The sequence below is a fragment of the Octopus bimaculoides genome, chromosome 1, assembly GCF_046866305.1.
Source record: "Octopus bimaculoides isolate indiv1 chromosome 1, ASM4686630v1, whole genome shotgun sequence".
NCBI lineage: Eukaryota > Metazoa > Mollusca > Cephalopoda > Octopoda > Octopodidae > Octopus > Octopus bimaculoides.
In genome coordinates, this window is record NC_142928.1 from 105,860,610 (window position 1) to 105,876,783 (window position 16,174).

The 16,174-nt window shown below is 36.9% G+C and overlaps 1 protein-coding gene across 3 annotated transcripts in view; it reads right to left on the reverse strand.

The window, feature by feature from the left end:
* Positions 1 to 16,174, reverse strand: part of LOC106871085 (centrosomal protein of 162 kDa) — a 100,608-nt gene that overhangs the window by 63,082 nt on the left and 21,352 nt on the right. For 2 of the 3 annotated variants that reach the window (XM_089355290.1, XM_089355282.1), the window contains exons 4-9: positions 15,134 to 15,200; positions 6,608 to 6,650; positions 4,202 to 4,257; positions 2,598 to 2,677; positions 1,803 to 1,988; positions 384 to 423 (exon numbers count right to left, since the gene is read on the reverse strand). In XM_089355290.1, coding sequence (XP_089211416.1) covers positions 384 to 423; positions 1,803 to 1,988; positions 2,598 to 2,677; positions 4,202 to 4,257; positions 6,608 to 6,650; positions 15,134 to 15,200 — 472 coding nt within the window. The remainder of the gene's footprint in view (positions 1 to 383; positions 424 to 1,802; positions 1,989 to 2,597; positions 2,678 to 4,201; positions 4,258 to 6,607; positions 6,651 to 15,133; positions 15,201 to 16,174) is intronic. The other variant, XM_089355292.1, reaches the window with a different exon arrangement.

The window sequence follows — 16,174 nt, forward strand, 5'->3', positions numbered from 1 at the left end:
CAGCTAATGACTCAAAGAGATAAAAGATATTACTGTAGATTTTCTAAAACCTTGAATGATACTTTTAAAAATCTGCATCATATTCGGACGCCCTTTGAGATGCACACTGTAAGAGCGGCACAAAGGGCCCAAGACTGTCTTCAGGGATTCCAAGACTGGAAAGAAGGGAAGAAGTTATCCTGAGATTAAAGATCTGACCTTTATGCCAGCAAAAATCATTACTAAATTCATCCAAGAGCTAGGTATTAAGAACTAAGTGTTAATTAAGTTTTAACTGACAACCATGGAAATTTTGATTTTTAATTACATTGTTCTTATTATAAGAGTACTTATTATTGTCTTGTCAATGATCATTAAATTGTAATTTGAAAAATATTTCTTACCTTTTGATAACAAACTGGGTTGTTGCTGTGGAGGAGGTTTCTAAATAAACATTAAAAAAAATTACATTTTTTAACTTATCAACGAGCTATTAAATGATACAAAACTAACAGTCAACAACTTAATTTCTCTATAATAGGAATATATATTAGAAACAATTACACAATTAGCCATGGTAATATGATATGAGGCTACAAATCAAAGAATTGACAAGCTTTGTTTTTTCCTTAACACTATGTTAAGCCCTTGGCAAAGAAACCCTCAATGGTTCAAATTAGTTATAAATAGGAACCATGAGAAAATGCAATTCAATACTACCAGTATTGCAAACAGTGTAGAATGGTTTTCTTTGCTAATAGTATTGGACATAATTTTACAGCTGACTAAGTTATCTGTAATATGGTAAGCATTCAGATAAAATTTATCTGTGAACTTATTTTTCATTGTCTTAGCACTGCAAACCCCAACAATAAACACTTGTTTTTATGAAGCCTGGAAGTATTTTTTTTTTTTTTGTGTGTGTGTTTTTCTTGATACATTAGTCAATTAAGCAAGCACCTAAGACCTTCTTCAAGGGTTCCAAGACCATGAAGAAAGGAAGAAGAGACCAGAGATCTTATCTGAATGCTTGCAAAAGACTCCATTAAAGTGATCCAAGAGTCAGATAGTGGCACTAAATGTGGTGACAGATAAAGTCTACTGGCCAAGAACAGGAATGCTTACTTCAACATGCTTGTCCACAATTTCCATCTAGCAAATTTCACTCAGAAGGCTTCAGCGAACTCAAGTTTATAATAGAAGAGTATTTTACTAAGGTGTTGTGTAGTGGTACTGAACCCAAAATGATGTAGTTAACCACACAGCAATGCATGAACCCATAGTTTTTGCACTAAGCTGACATGCAGTTCAAACATAGAAACCAAAGAATCAAGGTTAGATCAATATATTTCTACACACTTTACAATTCAATCAATTAATTATCCAGGATGACTATAAATTACCTTCACAATTTGAAAAAATTCAGAAAAATTAAAAAATTAGGAAATAATAAATAACTTTAAAGACAAATGAAAGTGATTTGAATATTAAAACAAAGTTACATACATTAAAACTTTAATAATTAATGATATTTATTTAACAGGCAAAGATTGATAGATATCAGCTTTAATAGACCAATGAATTGTGGAAGTTGTAAAGATAATTTATGGACACCCTGTAGATTTAAAAGTCAGTTAAAAACTAACTTCAGTACTTTTTTCAAAACATAACATCATTTCATGATATTTATAATCTACTTTGTGAAACATATTCAGCTATAAAAGATTTGTCCTTAAGATCACAAAATTCATATGACCAAAGAAGCTGAAACGAAGAAACAAATATTGTTGATTTAATTTTTTTTTTAATACAAAGAAAATTACCAAAAGTTCAACTTTAGCTGAAATCTCAGACGTGATTTTCTTTATCATTCCTCCAGTTGCTTGAGGCTTCATGCTGTCCTTGGTGTTACAGTCAACTGAGCTAGTTGCTAACTGAGTACTTGTTTTGCTCATTTGATGATTAAGAAGGCCATAGTCCAGTGTGCCACTCATCTCTTTTTCAAGCTCCTATCAAGCAAATAAGACACAGATATGTGTTATCATTGTTTAACCCAAAGTCAGCTTCAATCAAGCAGACTTATGGTCAAAGGTATATATATCTATATATATATATATATATATATATATATATATATATATAAACATTTTGCTTAGGCATAATGATACTAATAACCTGGCATTAAAACTCAATATACATATGCTTCAGAGAAAAGCATCAACTGAGTCCAGAGCATAAGAAATTAAATAAATGACAAGGGAACAAGAAATTATGAAGTTTATTTCAATTTCTTGTTCCATATATATATTCTTTTATTCTTTTATTTGTTTATCATTTGACTGTGGCCATGCTGGAGCACAGCCTTTGGTCAAACAAATCAACCCCAGTACTTATTCTTTGTAAGCCTAATACTTATTTTATTGGTCTCTTTTGCCAAACTGCTAAGTTGCGAGTATGTAAACACACCAACAACGGTTGTCAAGCGATGGTGGGGGGGGGGGGGGAACACAGACACACACATACACACACACACACACACACACACATATACGATGGACTCATCAAAACAGGACTCAACAAGGAATAAGGGATACAATAAAGAAAGCAGAGAAACTCACTGAAAAAAACTTCTGTTTGTCTGCCATTTCATCTAAAGTATCTGGACCTGGGACTTGAACTGGATGAGAAGAGCCAGTTTCTGAAAGTAAAGTTGTGGAAAAAATATTAAACCCACAGAAATGGCAGAGGATTTGTTAACCAAGTTGAAAACCTTCCCATAAGGTAAGTTACTAGCAACAGATTGGTCTCCTATTGAGATTCAGATTTGAACTTTCATCTCTATAATAACACACATCATAAAGACTCACTGGCTCAGTGGACCAAGGAGATGTGTGAAATGAGAAATGTGATGTTAGTTCACAAAACAGATGCAGAAAATTCTTCCATTAAGTTTGTGTAACAGCAATTGAAATAATGTAGTTGTCACTGTTGCTGTTTAGCCCAAATTCAGCTTTCAGTGAGGACCCCTCTGTGATCAAAAACGTTCTGGTTGTGACCATCCTGTCTTTTATCCCATACTCAGTGCATTCACAACCACTTTGCTCAATGTGTCCTTATTTTCTTAGATGGTTGGAATGATTTGAAGGAGATTTACCTGGTATTTCCAACAGACAGAGAGCAACCATGTAGAAGCTCTGAAAGAACTTTCATCTGGGAGGGTTGTCACTGGACTCTGTTGTGTGTTTGTAGCATCATTAATCACAATCTCTGTCTCCCTATATCTTTCTCTCTCTATTAATCTCTCTGAGTGTATGACATGTGAGTGTATGACATCCCTATTGTTGTCAATAGTCTTCATTGGTCTGAGTGTGTGTGTGTGTCTGCGTGTATGTATGTGGAGGGTGTGTGTAGTTTTATGAATGGTTGAATGGTGAAGAAAGTTTATCACAATGATGAGGTCCCAGGTTCACTCTCACTGCATGACATCTTGTGCAAGCATAATTTATCATAACCTTGGATAGATTCAAGCCTTGTCAGTGAAATTGGGTGAATGGAAACTGTGTGAAAGCCCTTTACATGGGTTGTCCCTGTAATTCAAAGGCTGAGCTTTGTCACACACTGTGACATGCTGATTCCTGCCTGAAAATTACATGTCTGTGGAATACACAGTCACTTATAAGTATATTCAATGAATATCTAGTACAACTGACCAAACAGCTGAATACTCATTGACAACCCAATGAAGGCCCATTTATTTTGGGAAAATCAAAATGAATTGTTAATTTTGGTTTCAAATTTTGGCACAAGACCAGTAATTTCAGGGGATAAGGTAAGGCAATTACATCGACCCTAGTGTGCAACTGGTACTTATTTTATTGACCATGAGAGGGTGAAAGGCAAAAAAATGAATTATGATATTAACAGTTGTTAAGGCGGCAAGGTGGTAGGATTGTTAGTGAGCAGAGCAAAATGTTTAGCAGCATTTTGTCTGTCTTTATGTTCTGAGTTCAAATTCTGCAGGGGTCAACTTTGCTTTTCATCCTTTAAGGATCAATAAAAAATGTACTATTGAGCACTGGAGTTGATGTAATCAACTTACGCCTCCCCCAAAATTGCTAGTATTGTGCCAAAATTTGAAACCAATATTAAATAATGGTTGAAAGAAAAGGAAAATAAACATAAAAGGAATGAAAAAGGATAGGGAACAGAAGACTATAAATACCTTTCAATGGAAAATCTTTAGCAGACACAGAGTGGAGATCAACATTTTCTTCTTTCCTGACAAAAATAATAGCATTTGATCATACAAATGGGAGTCATTACTATTTTTTTTTCTTTCAGTAATAATTAGATAAAAGTTTTGAAAAATTAAATTGGTTTCACTTAACATGGATGATTATAGGTCTCAGTACTATAAAACAAGTTAAACAATAATTTCGCTCTCATTTATAAGACTTAAAAGAAAGAATATGTAACTCTCAGCAAATCTCTATCCTATGAAACTAGTTGTTGTCGCTTAACCCTAGGTTAGCTTTGACTGAGCAGTCCTATCATCAAAAGTATTCAGTCCTAGATCAACCCATCTTTTTTAAGGTATAGTGTAATTAGAACTCAGTGTAGTTCTCTGGTCTGTCAGTTGCTATCAAACCCATACCAGTATGGAAAAAAGGGATGTTAAATAATGATGAGGATGATATTGATAACAGAAGGTGCATGGCTCAGTGGCTAGAGCATCGGGCTCACAATCATGAGGTAGTGAGTTTGATTGCCAGACCCGGCTGTGTGCTGTATCCCTGAGCAAGACACTTTATTTCACGTTGCTTCAGTTCACTCAGCAGTAGAAATTAGTTGTGACATCACAGAGCCTATACACGGTGATCTCTCACTACAAGGGGCTGCGTACATTCCAACATTTCCTTAACCTTCAACCTAACACCCAACTTGACACATCCAAACTCCTTCATCTGGCCAAACTTGTCCTCTCACTTAACTGCTTCTCGTTCGTGGGTGATTTTTACCAGCAAATCTAGGGAGTGGCCATGGGAACGAGAATGGGCCCCAACTATGCGAACCTGTTCGTTGGCTACATTGAGGCCCAAATATTCTCAAGTTTCACTGGTCCCATTCCCGAACTATACATCCGTTATATTGACGACTGTATTGGTGCAACCTCACTCTCCTGCGAACATCTAGACTCATTCCTCTCTTTTGTCAAATCTTTCCATCCTGCCCTCCACTTCCGCACTATTTCCAACATTTCCGTCGCCTTTCTCGACATTTCGGTTAGCATTCATCCCTCCACTCTCACCACCTCCATCCATTACAAACACACAGACTCACACTCATACCTCAACTTCTCTTCCTCCCACCCTAAACACACCAAGCTCTCCATTCCCTATTCTTAATTCCTCCGTCTATGCAGGCTCTGCAGTGACGACCATGACTTTGAGACTCAGTCTCAACTTATGGCCCGCCGTTTCATCGTATGTGGATATCCCCTCACCACTATTCACACCGCCCTTGCAAGAGCACATTCCGTGGACCGTGCATCTGCTCTCCCCCTGCACCCACCCCACCACCCTACCTCTCCAACACACCATTCTCCGAGCTTCTCAGTGACTCCAGTCTGACCCCTCCCCTTTGCACATTAAATTTCACAATATATAATTTTAGCCTGTAAGGTATCCTGTTAAGTTCACCTCTTTTGTGTATAGATATGTACACTAATTTTATATGAAAAATATGTTGCCTATTGACTCTATTAGGCATGCTAGCCACTAGTAGAAAATTTCTCTAATTTTTTCTGCCCTATATATTTTCTTAGAATTTTCGTAATTTTGAAGAAACGTTGGTACATAAATTTTTATTTGCTGCCGACTATAACTGTGCTTGCATGGTGGATTTTAAAAATTATTATGTATATAGATGGAACAATGTTCCACAAATATACATCAATTATAGCGCCCATGCTGATGAGGACACAGATGGCAAATTATTTTATTTGTTCATTGATGTTCAAAACATAGGTACAAGTGGTAACTATTGAAAATGTTTTTATTTTTCATCCCTCTTTGAAATTACTCTTATCCATGGTTTGAGCTTTGACTGCTCTTTTTAACATGTAAGGTGTCCTGTTAAGTTCACCTCTTTTGTGCATAGATCTCACTCATTTACTTATTTACTTGTTTCAGTCATTTTGACTGCAGCCATGCTGGAGCACCGCCTTTAGTCGAGCAAATCGACCCCAGGACTTATTCTTTGTAAGCCTAGTACTTATTCTATCGGTCTCTTTTGCCGAACCGCTAAGTTACAGGGACGTAAACACACCAGCATCGGTTGTCAAGCGATGTTGGGGGGACAAACACAAACACACACATATATATATATATATACATATATACGACGGGCTTCTTTCAGTTTTCATCTACCAAATCCACTCACAAGGCTTTGGTCGGCCCGAGGCTATAGTAGAAGACACTTGCCCAAGGTGCCACACAGTGGGACTGAACCCGGAACCATGTGGTTGGTAAGCAAGCTACTTACCACACAGCCACTCCTGCGCCATGTACACTAATTTTATATACATATAGATGTATGTAAATATAGTTATGTGCATATATGTACTTACTTGCTTGTCTGGTCCTCATTAATCACTCCAGATGTTACAGAAACTGAAAAACATATAGTATTCTTTGTTGATGATAGAAATAATGCATTGCCTCATTCTCTTTATTTCTAATTATCCACTGAATGAAGAAATGAAGAAATTATATTTGGTTCTAACTATATCACTAACATATCAAATTAGTAGGATCTTCATTTTCTGCAATACATAAATACTAAGAGTACAAATGATACAAAGTACTTGGATGATATAAGCTACTTTCTGGCAGAATCATTAGCATGCTGGAAAAAATGCTTAGCAGCATTTCTACCAGCTTTATGTTCCAAGTTCAATCTCCACTGAGGTCCATTTTGTCTTTCATCCTTTTGGGGTCAATAAGATAAATACCAGTTGAGCAGTGGGGTCAATGTAATCAACTTGCCCCCACCCACTCAAAATTTCAGGCATAGTGGAAAGGATTACTATTCTTGTTTTTATTATGTAGGATGTTGCACAGTATCCAATATTGTAATGTTGTAGATTGAAGGTATTATGTGTACCAGAGATTATACTGTCTGTCAAGTCACAACAAGGACATCAGACAGACAGTACTTTATGCAGTTCCAAGTGAAGCCAATTTTTGATCAACAGGCCACTTGCATTTGCAAGCACACTGCGTATTTTGAGTAGTAAAGGGACCACAACCAGGTGGAGTCTGGTCTTCCACTCCATTGTTCTCTGAGGGGCCCCTGCTAGGTGCAGGAGAGCTGGTGTCTTGGACACCCAGGGGAGTCTTCCTGTTCACACTATTATTTGGATTGGTATGTTAGCATCATTGCAATGAATGAGAATGATTTTCTACAAGGTTTGCTCTCCGGGTATGTTAAGTTGAGGTTTTCATGTAAAGGGTCACCCCAAATACAACACCAACTCTAACTTGGTTGTCAGCCAAGGCTTAGGGATACCATCATCATTGTTATTATTACTTCATTTTTGTAGATTTTCAAGATTCTATAATGCGAATTTGTATGTCAAAACAAATTTTGGTGAAAGTAGAGTCTTACGCCAATATACTTAACACACGTACTGGTTCAATTCCACTCCTTTATTAGACCAATTGACTGGTCAAAATCTATTCAACTAATCAATAATTTATTTAACTTAGTTAAACAGTAAATCAGTTTTTTTTTTTTTAACCAATTGACTTATAATAAACGAGTAGAAATAAACCAGCTCATGTGTTATTAATGCTGAACATTGATGTAATGACTCTTACTAGATACAACAAAATTATTATTACTACTACTACTACTACTACTACCCTATAGCAAGGCGGCAAGCTGGCAGAATCATTAGTATACCAGGCAAAATGTTTAGTGGTATTCAGTTTGTCTTTAAGTTCTGGGTTCAAATTCCGCAGAGGTCAACTTTGCCTTTCATCCTTTCAAGGTCGATAAATTAAGAACCAGTTGAGTACTGGGGTCAATGTAATCGACTAGTCCCCTTCCCCCAAACTTTCAGGCCTGGTGCCTATAGTAGAAAGGATTACTACTACTACTACTACTACTGCTGCTGCTACTGCAGCACAACCAATAAAACAGTTTACATGCATTACACTCTTGGCAATAACATCTGCTAATTTCACCAACAGGCACTTTTGTAATGTCTTCATTTTTTGGGGGGGTGAGTGGGGGTGAGTAAAAATGAAGTTTTATTTTTAGAACTAAAATATGAAAACATGCAAGTGAGAGGCATCAATAGTTTCAACTAACTAGAAAAAAGCTGAAATAAAATTTAAACTGTGTGAGATGAGCAACAATTGGCATAATTGTCCTGTTGTATAAGTAATATGCATCATCTTATTTACACTGCTATGGTCAACGATAGAGAATACCATAGCAAGTTATCATATATATATATATATATATATATATATATATATATAGTTATGGTATATTATGCTAAGAACATAGTAGAGTACAGCATAAAGCTCATCCACCTTCAGATTTCACCCTGTGCTATCCAGTAGTAGTATTATACATACTTCCAGGTTTGTGTTTGGGCCTCTGTTGTGTATGAATAGATAATTGCAATGATCCTTCAGCAACAACACACCTTTGATAAACTCAGTTGCTACTATTAACTCCAGACCATGACAGACAGAAAAGATGCTCTTGAATCCAAGAATTTGAACTTACAGAGATAATATTTACATATCACCTGAGGAAACAAAACTAGATCTCATAATGCAAGGAAACAGTTACGTAATCAAGTACCTGAACACCTGGAAAACTATGCTGCATAGAAACAATTGTAGTGATTGAAAATAAATGTCCAACCATACTCCTTCTAGTTGACTTCAATTATATATATATATATATATATATATATATATATATATATATATATATATATATATATATATATAAATACACATATACATATACATATATCATCATCAGCATCGTCGTTTAACATCTGCTTTCCATGCTGGCATGAACCGGACCGGTTTGACAGAGTGCTGACAAGCCAGAAGGCTACATCAGCCTCCAATCTGATCTGCCAAAGTTTCTACAGCGGGATGCCCTTCCTAATGCCAACTACTCCGAGAGTGTAGTGGGTGCTTTTTATGTGCCACCAGCACAAGGGACAGTCAGGTGGTACTGGCATGGACCACAATCGAATGGTGCTTTTTACGTACCACCAGCATGACACCAGTCAGCTACCAGTGGCATCGACCATGCTCAAATGATGCTTCTTATGTCCAACTTTTCTCTCAGGGCACTTACACTGTCGTGTATGCACACTGACATTAAACATCCAGCAAACCATACTAGCTTAATTCCTTGCAAGCTTACACATGTCCTCAGCAGTCATGGACCATGTTTCACTGCCATGTAGCATGGCTGTTCGCACACATGCGTCATACAGTCTGCCTTTTACTCTGAGCGAGAGGCCCTTTGTCACCAGCCAAAGTAGGAGCTCTCTGAACTTTGCCCAGGCTATTCTTATTCTAGCAGCTACACTCTCAGAGCATCCACCCCTGATACTCACTTGGTCACCTAGGTAACAGAAGCTATCAACTATTTATAGTTTTTCCCCCTGGAATGTGCAGAAGCAGTTTTCTGCACATTTTCAGTGTTTATTGCCCTTGAGCATTTGCCACATACAAAAATTATCTTCCTAGTTAGCCTTCCTTTGATATTGCTGCACCTCTTATGTGTCCATAGCTTACATCAGGTACATCTTATGGAGTTTCTACCTACGTCTTTTCTACAGATCGAGCAGGGCTATCTACCTGAAGGGATTTGTGGTTTGTCTGCCTTCCTACTTATTAGGACTTCGGTTTTTGCTAGATTAACTCTAAGGCCCTTCAATTCTAGACCTTGCTTCCACACCTGAAACTTCTCCTCTAGTTCTGATAGTGACTCAGCTATTAGAGCAAGGTCATCAGCATAGAGAAGCTCCCAGGGGCATCCTGTCTTGAATTCCTCTGTTACTGCCAGGAGGACTATGATGAATAAGAGGGGGCTGAGTACTGATCCTTGGTGGACCCCTACCCCTACCGGAATTCTTCACCGTACTCATTGCCAACCCTCACCTTACTGACAGCATCCCTGTACATGGCTTGTGCAGCTCTTACTCATCTATCCCTAGGTTCCACATTGACCATCAGATAAGGAATCAGATAACCCTGTCAAAGGCTTTCTCCATGTCAATGAAAGCCAGGTACAGAGGTTTATCTTTGGCTAGGTATTTCTCCTGCATTATATTTATATATATAGGTATGTTGGTGTAAACAGGAAAAATAAAACTCAAATATGAGTATATGTACATTTTTATTAATATTTAGCAGAAGTAATGGAGTGACTCAAGGCTTGAGAGTTTCATGTGTTGGCACTTCTCAATAAGTGCCAATGCATGAAACCCTCAGACCTCCATTATTTCTGCTAATATTAATAAATATATATATATATATATCTTTAACAAGAATTGTAATGACAGTGACTCCAAAATTTCAGCCAGCTAAGCCATCATCAGTACTCTACCAGATGTACTCCTTCAATTTAATATAAGTGGCTTCATGGTTAGGGTATTTAGCAAAAGATCATAAGGTTGTAAGTTCAATTCCCAGCAGCACATTTTGTCCTTGAACATGACACTTTATTTCATGTTGCTCCAATTCACTCACCTGAGAAAAATGAGTTGTACCTGTATTGCAAAGGCCCAGCCTTGTCACATTCTATGTCATACTGAATCTCCTTGAGAACTACATTAAAGGCACTCAGCCACTTGCACATCAATTTCACGAGCAGGCTGTTCTGTTGATTGGATCAACTGGAACCCTCGTTATCATAAGCAACAGACTGCTAGTTATAATTTAATGTAAAATTGTTTTTATTATAACATAAAAACAATCATTTACATATATATATATTTGACAGGAAGGACAACAAAAGACAGAAAGAGACCTCAATATTATGCAAATAGAAAAATTCATCTATAAAAATATGTGACACTTATTCAGACTTGGAGTTTTGTCATGGCTACTGAATAAGTGTCACATATTTTTACAGACATATATATATATATATATATATATATATATATATATAGAGAGAGAGAGAGAGAGAGAGAGAGAGAGAGAGAGGGAGAGAGAGAGAGAGAGAGAGTCAGTAGATGAGATCCAAAGTCTGCTCTGTTAATATATAAATATCTATATATTCATACATTAATGTTCAACTGAATATTTTCAGTCATTGTTTCTTCTCTATTTACATGTATATATGTATGCATATTTTATGTATCTAGTCTAAGCAGTGTATTTGTTTATCTGGATCAATATGTCTTTCTCTCTCTCAATATATATATACAGAGTGCAATGGGTAAATTGTCATCATTTTATATTTTTAACTTCACACATGTGCATTGTTTGTTTTTGATTTTGTCAACTACACAGTATAGCAGGGTCAGTTGGGCACCATCTGTGAGAAAAACAACACCACGATGCAATTCACTCTGCCATAAATTTGGGAACGAAATGCTGTACTGCTCTGCATTCATGCCAGAGACTCCAATACGAACATTTCAGAGTGTTTGGGTGTTGATTTGAGGACTGCAGAGGATTTGGAAAGAGTTGGATGAGTCTAATGGTAATTATGAAGGTGTTTGGAGCGATCACTAGTGATGGCGACATTATGCCTCCATTCATCTTCCCACATGGTGTCAGACTCAACACATAGGCCTACACCAAGTGCCTGGAGGAGGTAGTGCTGCCCTGGTCAACAGGCTGGCTGCTGGAAGACCCTATGCCCGTGGTTCCCAAACTTTTTAGAGACACGACCCACTATTTATGACACCAGTTTATGGTGACCCACTTAACTCTACTGGGTAAAAACATTAATGAAAGAAACAAATTTATTTCAGATTACATTTTCATTGAGGCCTGTGAGAAGGATGAGCCTGTTTCTTGCTACGCTCAATAATAGAATTAACATCAGGTTCAATGTGTGATAGTTTCAGCTGTAAAAAATTTGAGAGCTGCAGTTTATTTTGAAATTTGCTTTTAATCCCAACCATTGCTGAAAATCCAGCTTCACAATTATAAGATGACGCAAAAGGGAAAAGCACTTTTAATGCTTCGGTGGAAATGATTGGGTATGGGGTTTGAAGAGACACCCAGAACTGTACCAATTTTCGGGTGTTAAAGGTCATTTTCAAGGAAGAGTCTTCGGATAAATCGATAAGTTCCTCATCAGCTTTTGTTGATATTCCAGTCGTCACGTCAGGTTGAAAGGGGTTCATAATCTATCTTTTCTGTTGCATAGTATTCATCTCTTCATGAAAATAAAATTCAAAACTTTCTTTTAGCTTATTCAAGTGTTCAGATATCTCAATGATTATACCATCATCAACTTTTGCTTCATTCTCCATTATAAAGGGTTCAAATCATGCGTCACTCTATAATTAATAATAAGCATCATTTCAATCGATATGCTGTTATTCAAACCGTTTATCAGATAGACTCTATTGATCCATCAACCATCTAGCTGCTGTCTATTCCAATCATTTCATAGGCTACCTCCTGGTGATCACTCCTATACTTTTTTGAATAATTTATAAACTTATTAGTGAAATCCATACTGTCTTATTTATTTAAATTTTTTACTATTTATATTAAATGTAACACAAAACGTTTTATAACTGTTTCAACGTCTCCATACCCTATGGGCAGGTATTAACTCTAATACAAAACCTAGAAGCAGTAACTCTTATCAGCTCGATCAGTGTTGTACTGCGCCTAGTTAAAGTTCTCTATAAATAGGTAAAAACAGACTTTTCCTTTTTACGATTACGTACGAATAAATAACTTGAGAAAATGGCCACCTCTGATTTGTTAAGTTCGTGAAAAAAGTCTACTGCTTGATAAAACAACCAGTCTGATATTGAAAACATGAGTCTTGAACTATCTCAATAGACAGCAGTTAATCAAAGCTAATGTGTCATTTTATAACTTTTTGCGACCCACTAGGATTCCGTTCGCGACCCATCTGTGGGTCACGACTCATAGTTTGGGAACCACTGCCCTATTCCATACAAGTAGGAGAACCTAGTCATGGCTGCCAGACAATTTCTGTGACCACATCATACCCTAACATTTGTCCCTAAACGGCAATCCCCTTGATTATTATGTGTGGGGTGCAGTTGAGCGAGAGACCAACAAAACTCCTTGTAACACCAAAGATGAACTGAAGGCAAGGATTATGGAAGCATTCACCAACTTAAACAAAGAGACCATCCAGAAGAATTGCAGGAGATTCTGAAGTCATCTGGAGGCCATGGTTGAAGCCAATGGTGATTTTATTGAATAAATTTACTCTTTAATATTTTTATGCAATTTTGGTAAATATATCTGTTAAAATGGGATGCCAGTGTTATTTTCATTTTTGCGTAATTTAAATGAGAATTTATTCATTGCACACTGTACATATGGTGGTTTTTTACTCCTTAAGCAGAGCCTGACCACCTCTTGTACTTACACCTTAGATCCATCATGGTGTCTGATGTGACTTTTTAAACCAACAATGTATTGAAAAGAGACCCACATAGATTGCACGTCTGATTTGGACCACCAAGTTCTGGTCTTTGTCATGTTTAAGATCTAGTTCAAATTCGAATCATTCATTTGCACAGCTAGTGTGTACTGCTGTTTTATTGGGTAATTAAAATTACTCTTCTTACCTTTATTTGCACAACTTGCACTGCTTGAATGCCTTCATTTGCACTGCTTGAATGCCTTCATTTGCACTGCTTGAATGCCTTCATTTGCACTACTTGAATGCCTTCAATTGCACTGCTTGAATGTCCAGTGATAGAAAAAGAGCATCCATTTATAAACACATCTGCTCCTTCATTTATTTGCTTAACATCTGCTTTTCTATGGTAACATAAGTTAGAAAGGGACTATTTCTAGGTAGCATTTTATTGCTAGACACCCTTCCTATCACCATCTCTTACCTGTTTTTCAAGTAAGGGATTTTTTTTTATACCACTGGCCTTCAAAAGTACAGAGTGGCCAGTTGTTATGTCAAGAAGGAATATAAACATCATTTCACACAGACAATAACAAGCAAAACTGTTGATTGTCAAAATTTTCACACATTTGCACAAATACATACATATACATACTACATGTATCAGGAATGGCATCCAGTAGTAGAAAACATGCGAAATCAGACATTGGAGCACAGTGCAGTCCTTAGCCCCCACTGAATCCTGTCAAACTATCCATCTCACGTCAGCATAGATGAGAGACATTAAAAGATGATGATAATATATAATACAATGGGATTCCATATAACTTCCATTTGCCAATTACATCCAAGAAGCATATGTTAGCTCAAGGTTGTAGCAGAAGACACTTGCCCAAAGCAATGTGCAGTGGAACTGAACCTAAAACCAGAGGGTTGAGAAGTGAACTTCTTAACCATACAACCATACCTGTGGCTTTTGTCACTGACAACTCATATATATACACGAATGTTTGAATTTTCAAAAAGTGTAGCAGCTTTATTAGAAAAGAGGAAATAGAAATAACTGCACAAGTATTGCCATATTTTGTTTATCAAAGACAAATAATAATAGTCAAGAAGATCTATATTCAAGAAGATCCATCTGCCACAATAGAATTGATGCTGGTACTGGTGCCACTTAAAAAGCATCCAATACATTCTGTGGAGTGGTTGGCATTAGGAAAGGCATCCAGCCATAGAAACCATGTCAGAACAGACAATGAAGCCTGGTGCAGTCCTTAGTCTTACCAGCTCCAGTAAAATGTCCAACCCATGCCAGCATGGAAAAGAGGCACCAAATGATGATGATAACTATGATGACGGCAGACGATGGTGATGATGATGATGATGATGGTGGTGGTGGTGGTGGTGGTGGTGGTGGCAGCAGTGGTGGTGGTGGTGGACACCATAAAGATTTTGTCTACCTATTTACTGTTTCTGCCTTTAGATAGCCTTTATAAAAATAACAAAAACATACCATTTGTAAGTCTATCTTCACCTGTGGAGATTTCAACATTGCCAATTCCCTCTGAAGTGTTCTTGACCTAGATAAATTAAAGCAAAATCATGCAAGAAAGTGCAAGCTAATCGTAATTAATATGTATCATTTCTTTATCTCAACATCAATTGCTCAATTATCATTCCTACATTAAAATGGTTTCATCCACAACACTTGTGCTTTTCAAAGAAGTATTACTGTAAACAAGTCACCAGTTCTCATCCTCCCAATCATCTGAGATTTGATGGGGGGGGGGGGGGGGGGTTAAAGTAAGATTGAGGCCCTAAACCCCTCTCCTCCACTCACTCTGTCCAATCCACTTCACTTATATCTTCCACCCTGTAACTCCAATACATCTTCATCAACATCTTCAGTTTCTCTCTCTCTCTCTCTTCCTTTCCTTTTTCAATTGGGGCAGAAATGTAACTCCTCCATTGCAAGACACCTGCTTCTATCCCTTTATCATATTCTAACCTCTCATCACCTGACACAAAGCACTCTCTTTAAATCCTACCCTTTCTTCAGTTGAAGGGGTCTTGTCTTGCAAGTCACTTGGTGACCTCACTGGTGCTGATGCCATGTAAAAAGCACCCACTACATTCTATAAAGTGGTTGGCATTAGGCAAGACATCCAACTATAGAAACCATGCCAAAGTAGATATGAGAGCTTGGTGTACTCTTCTGATTTGCCAGCTCCTATCAAAGCATTGCAGCATAGAAGATGGATATTAAATGATGATGGTGGTATATATATATATATATATATATATATATATATTTATATATATTTATATATATACACATATATATAATATAAAAACAAAACAAAGAAAAAACAAAAAAAACATATGGACCCCAGTTGAAAACCACTGGTCTAGAAGTCCTTCTATAAGCCACTTTGCTGAAAAATTTACTTTCTATCACAATTCATAAGTGAACTGCTTTTATTTTTACCTTCAAATTGAGATTTTTAAATTTTTTCCAGTATCTTATCTATAAAAGGAAGATTTTCTCTGTGTG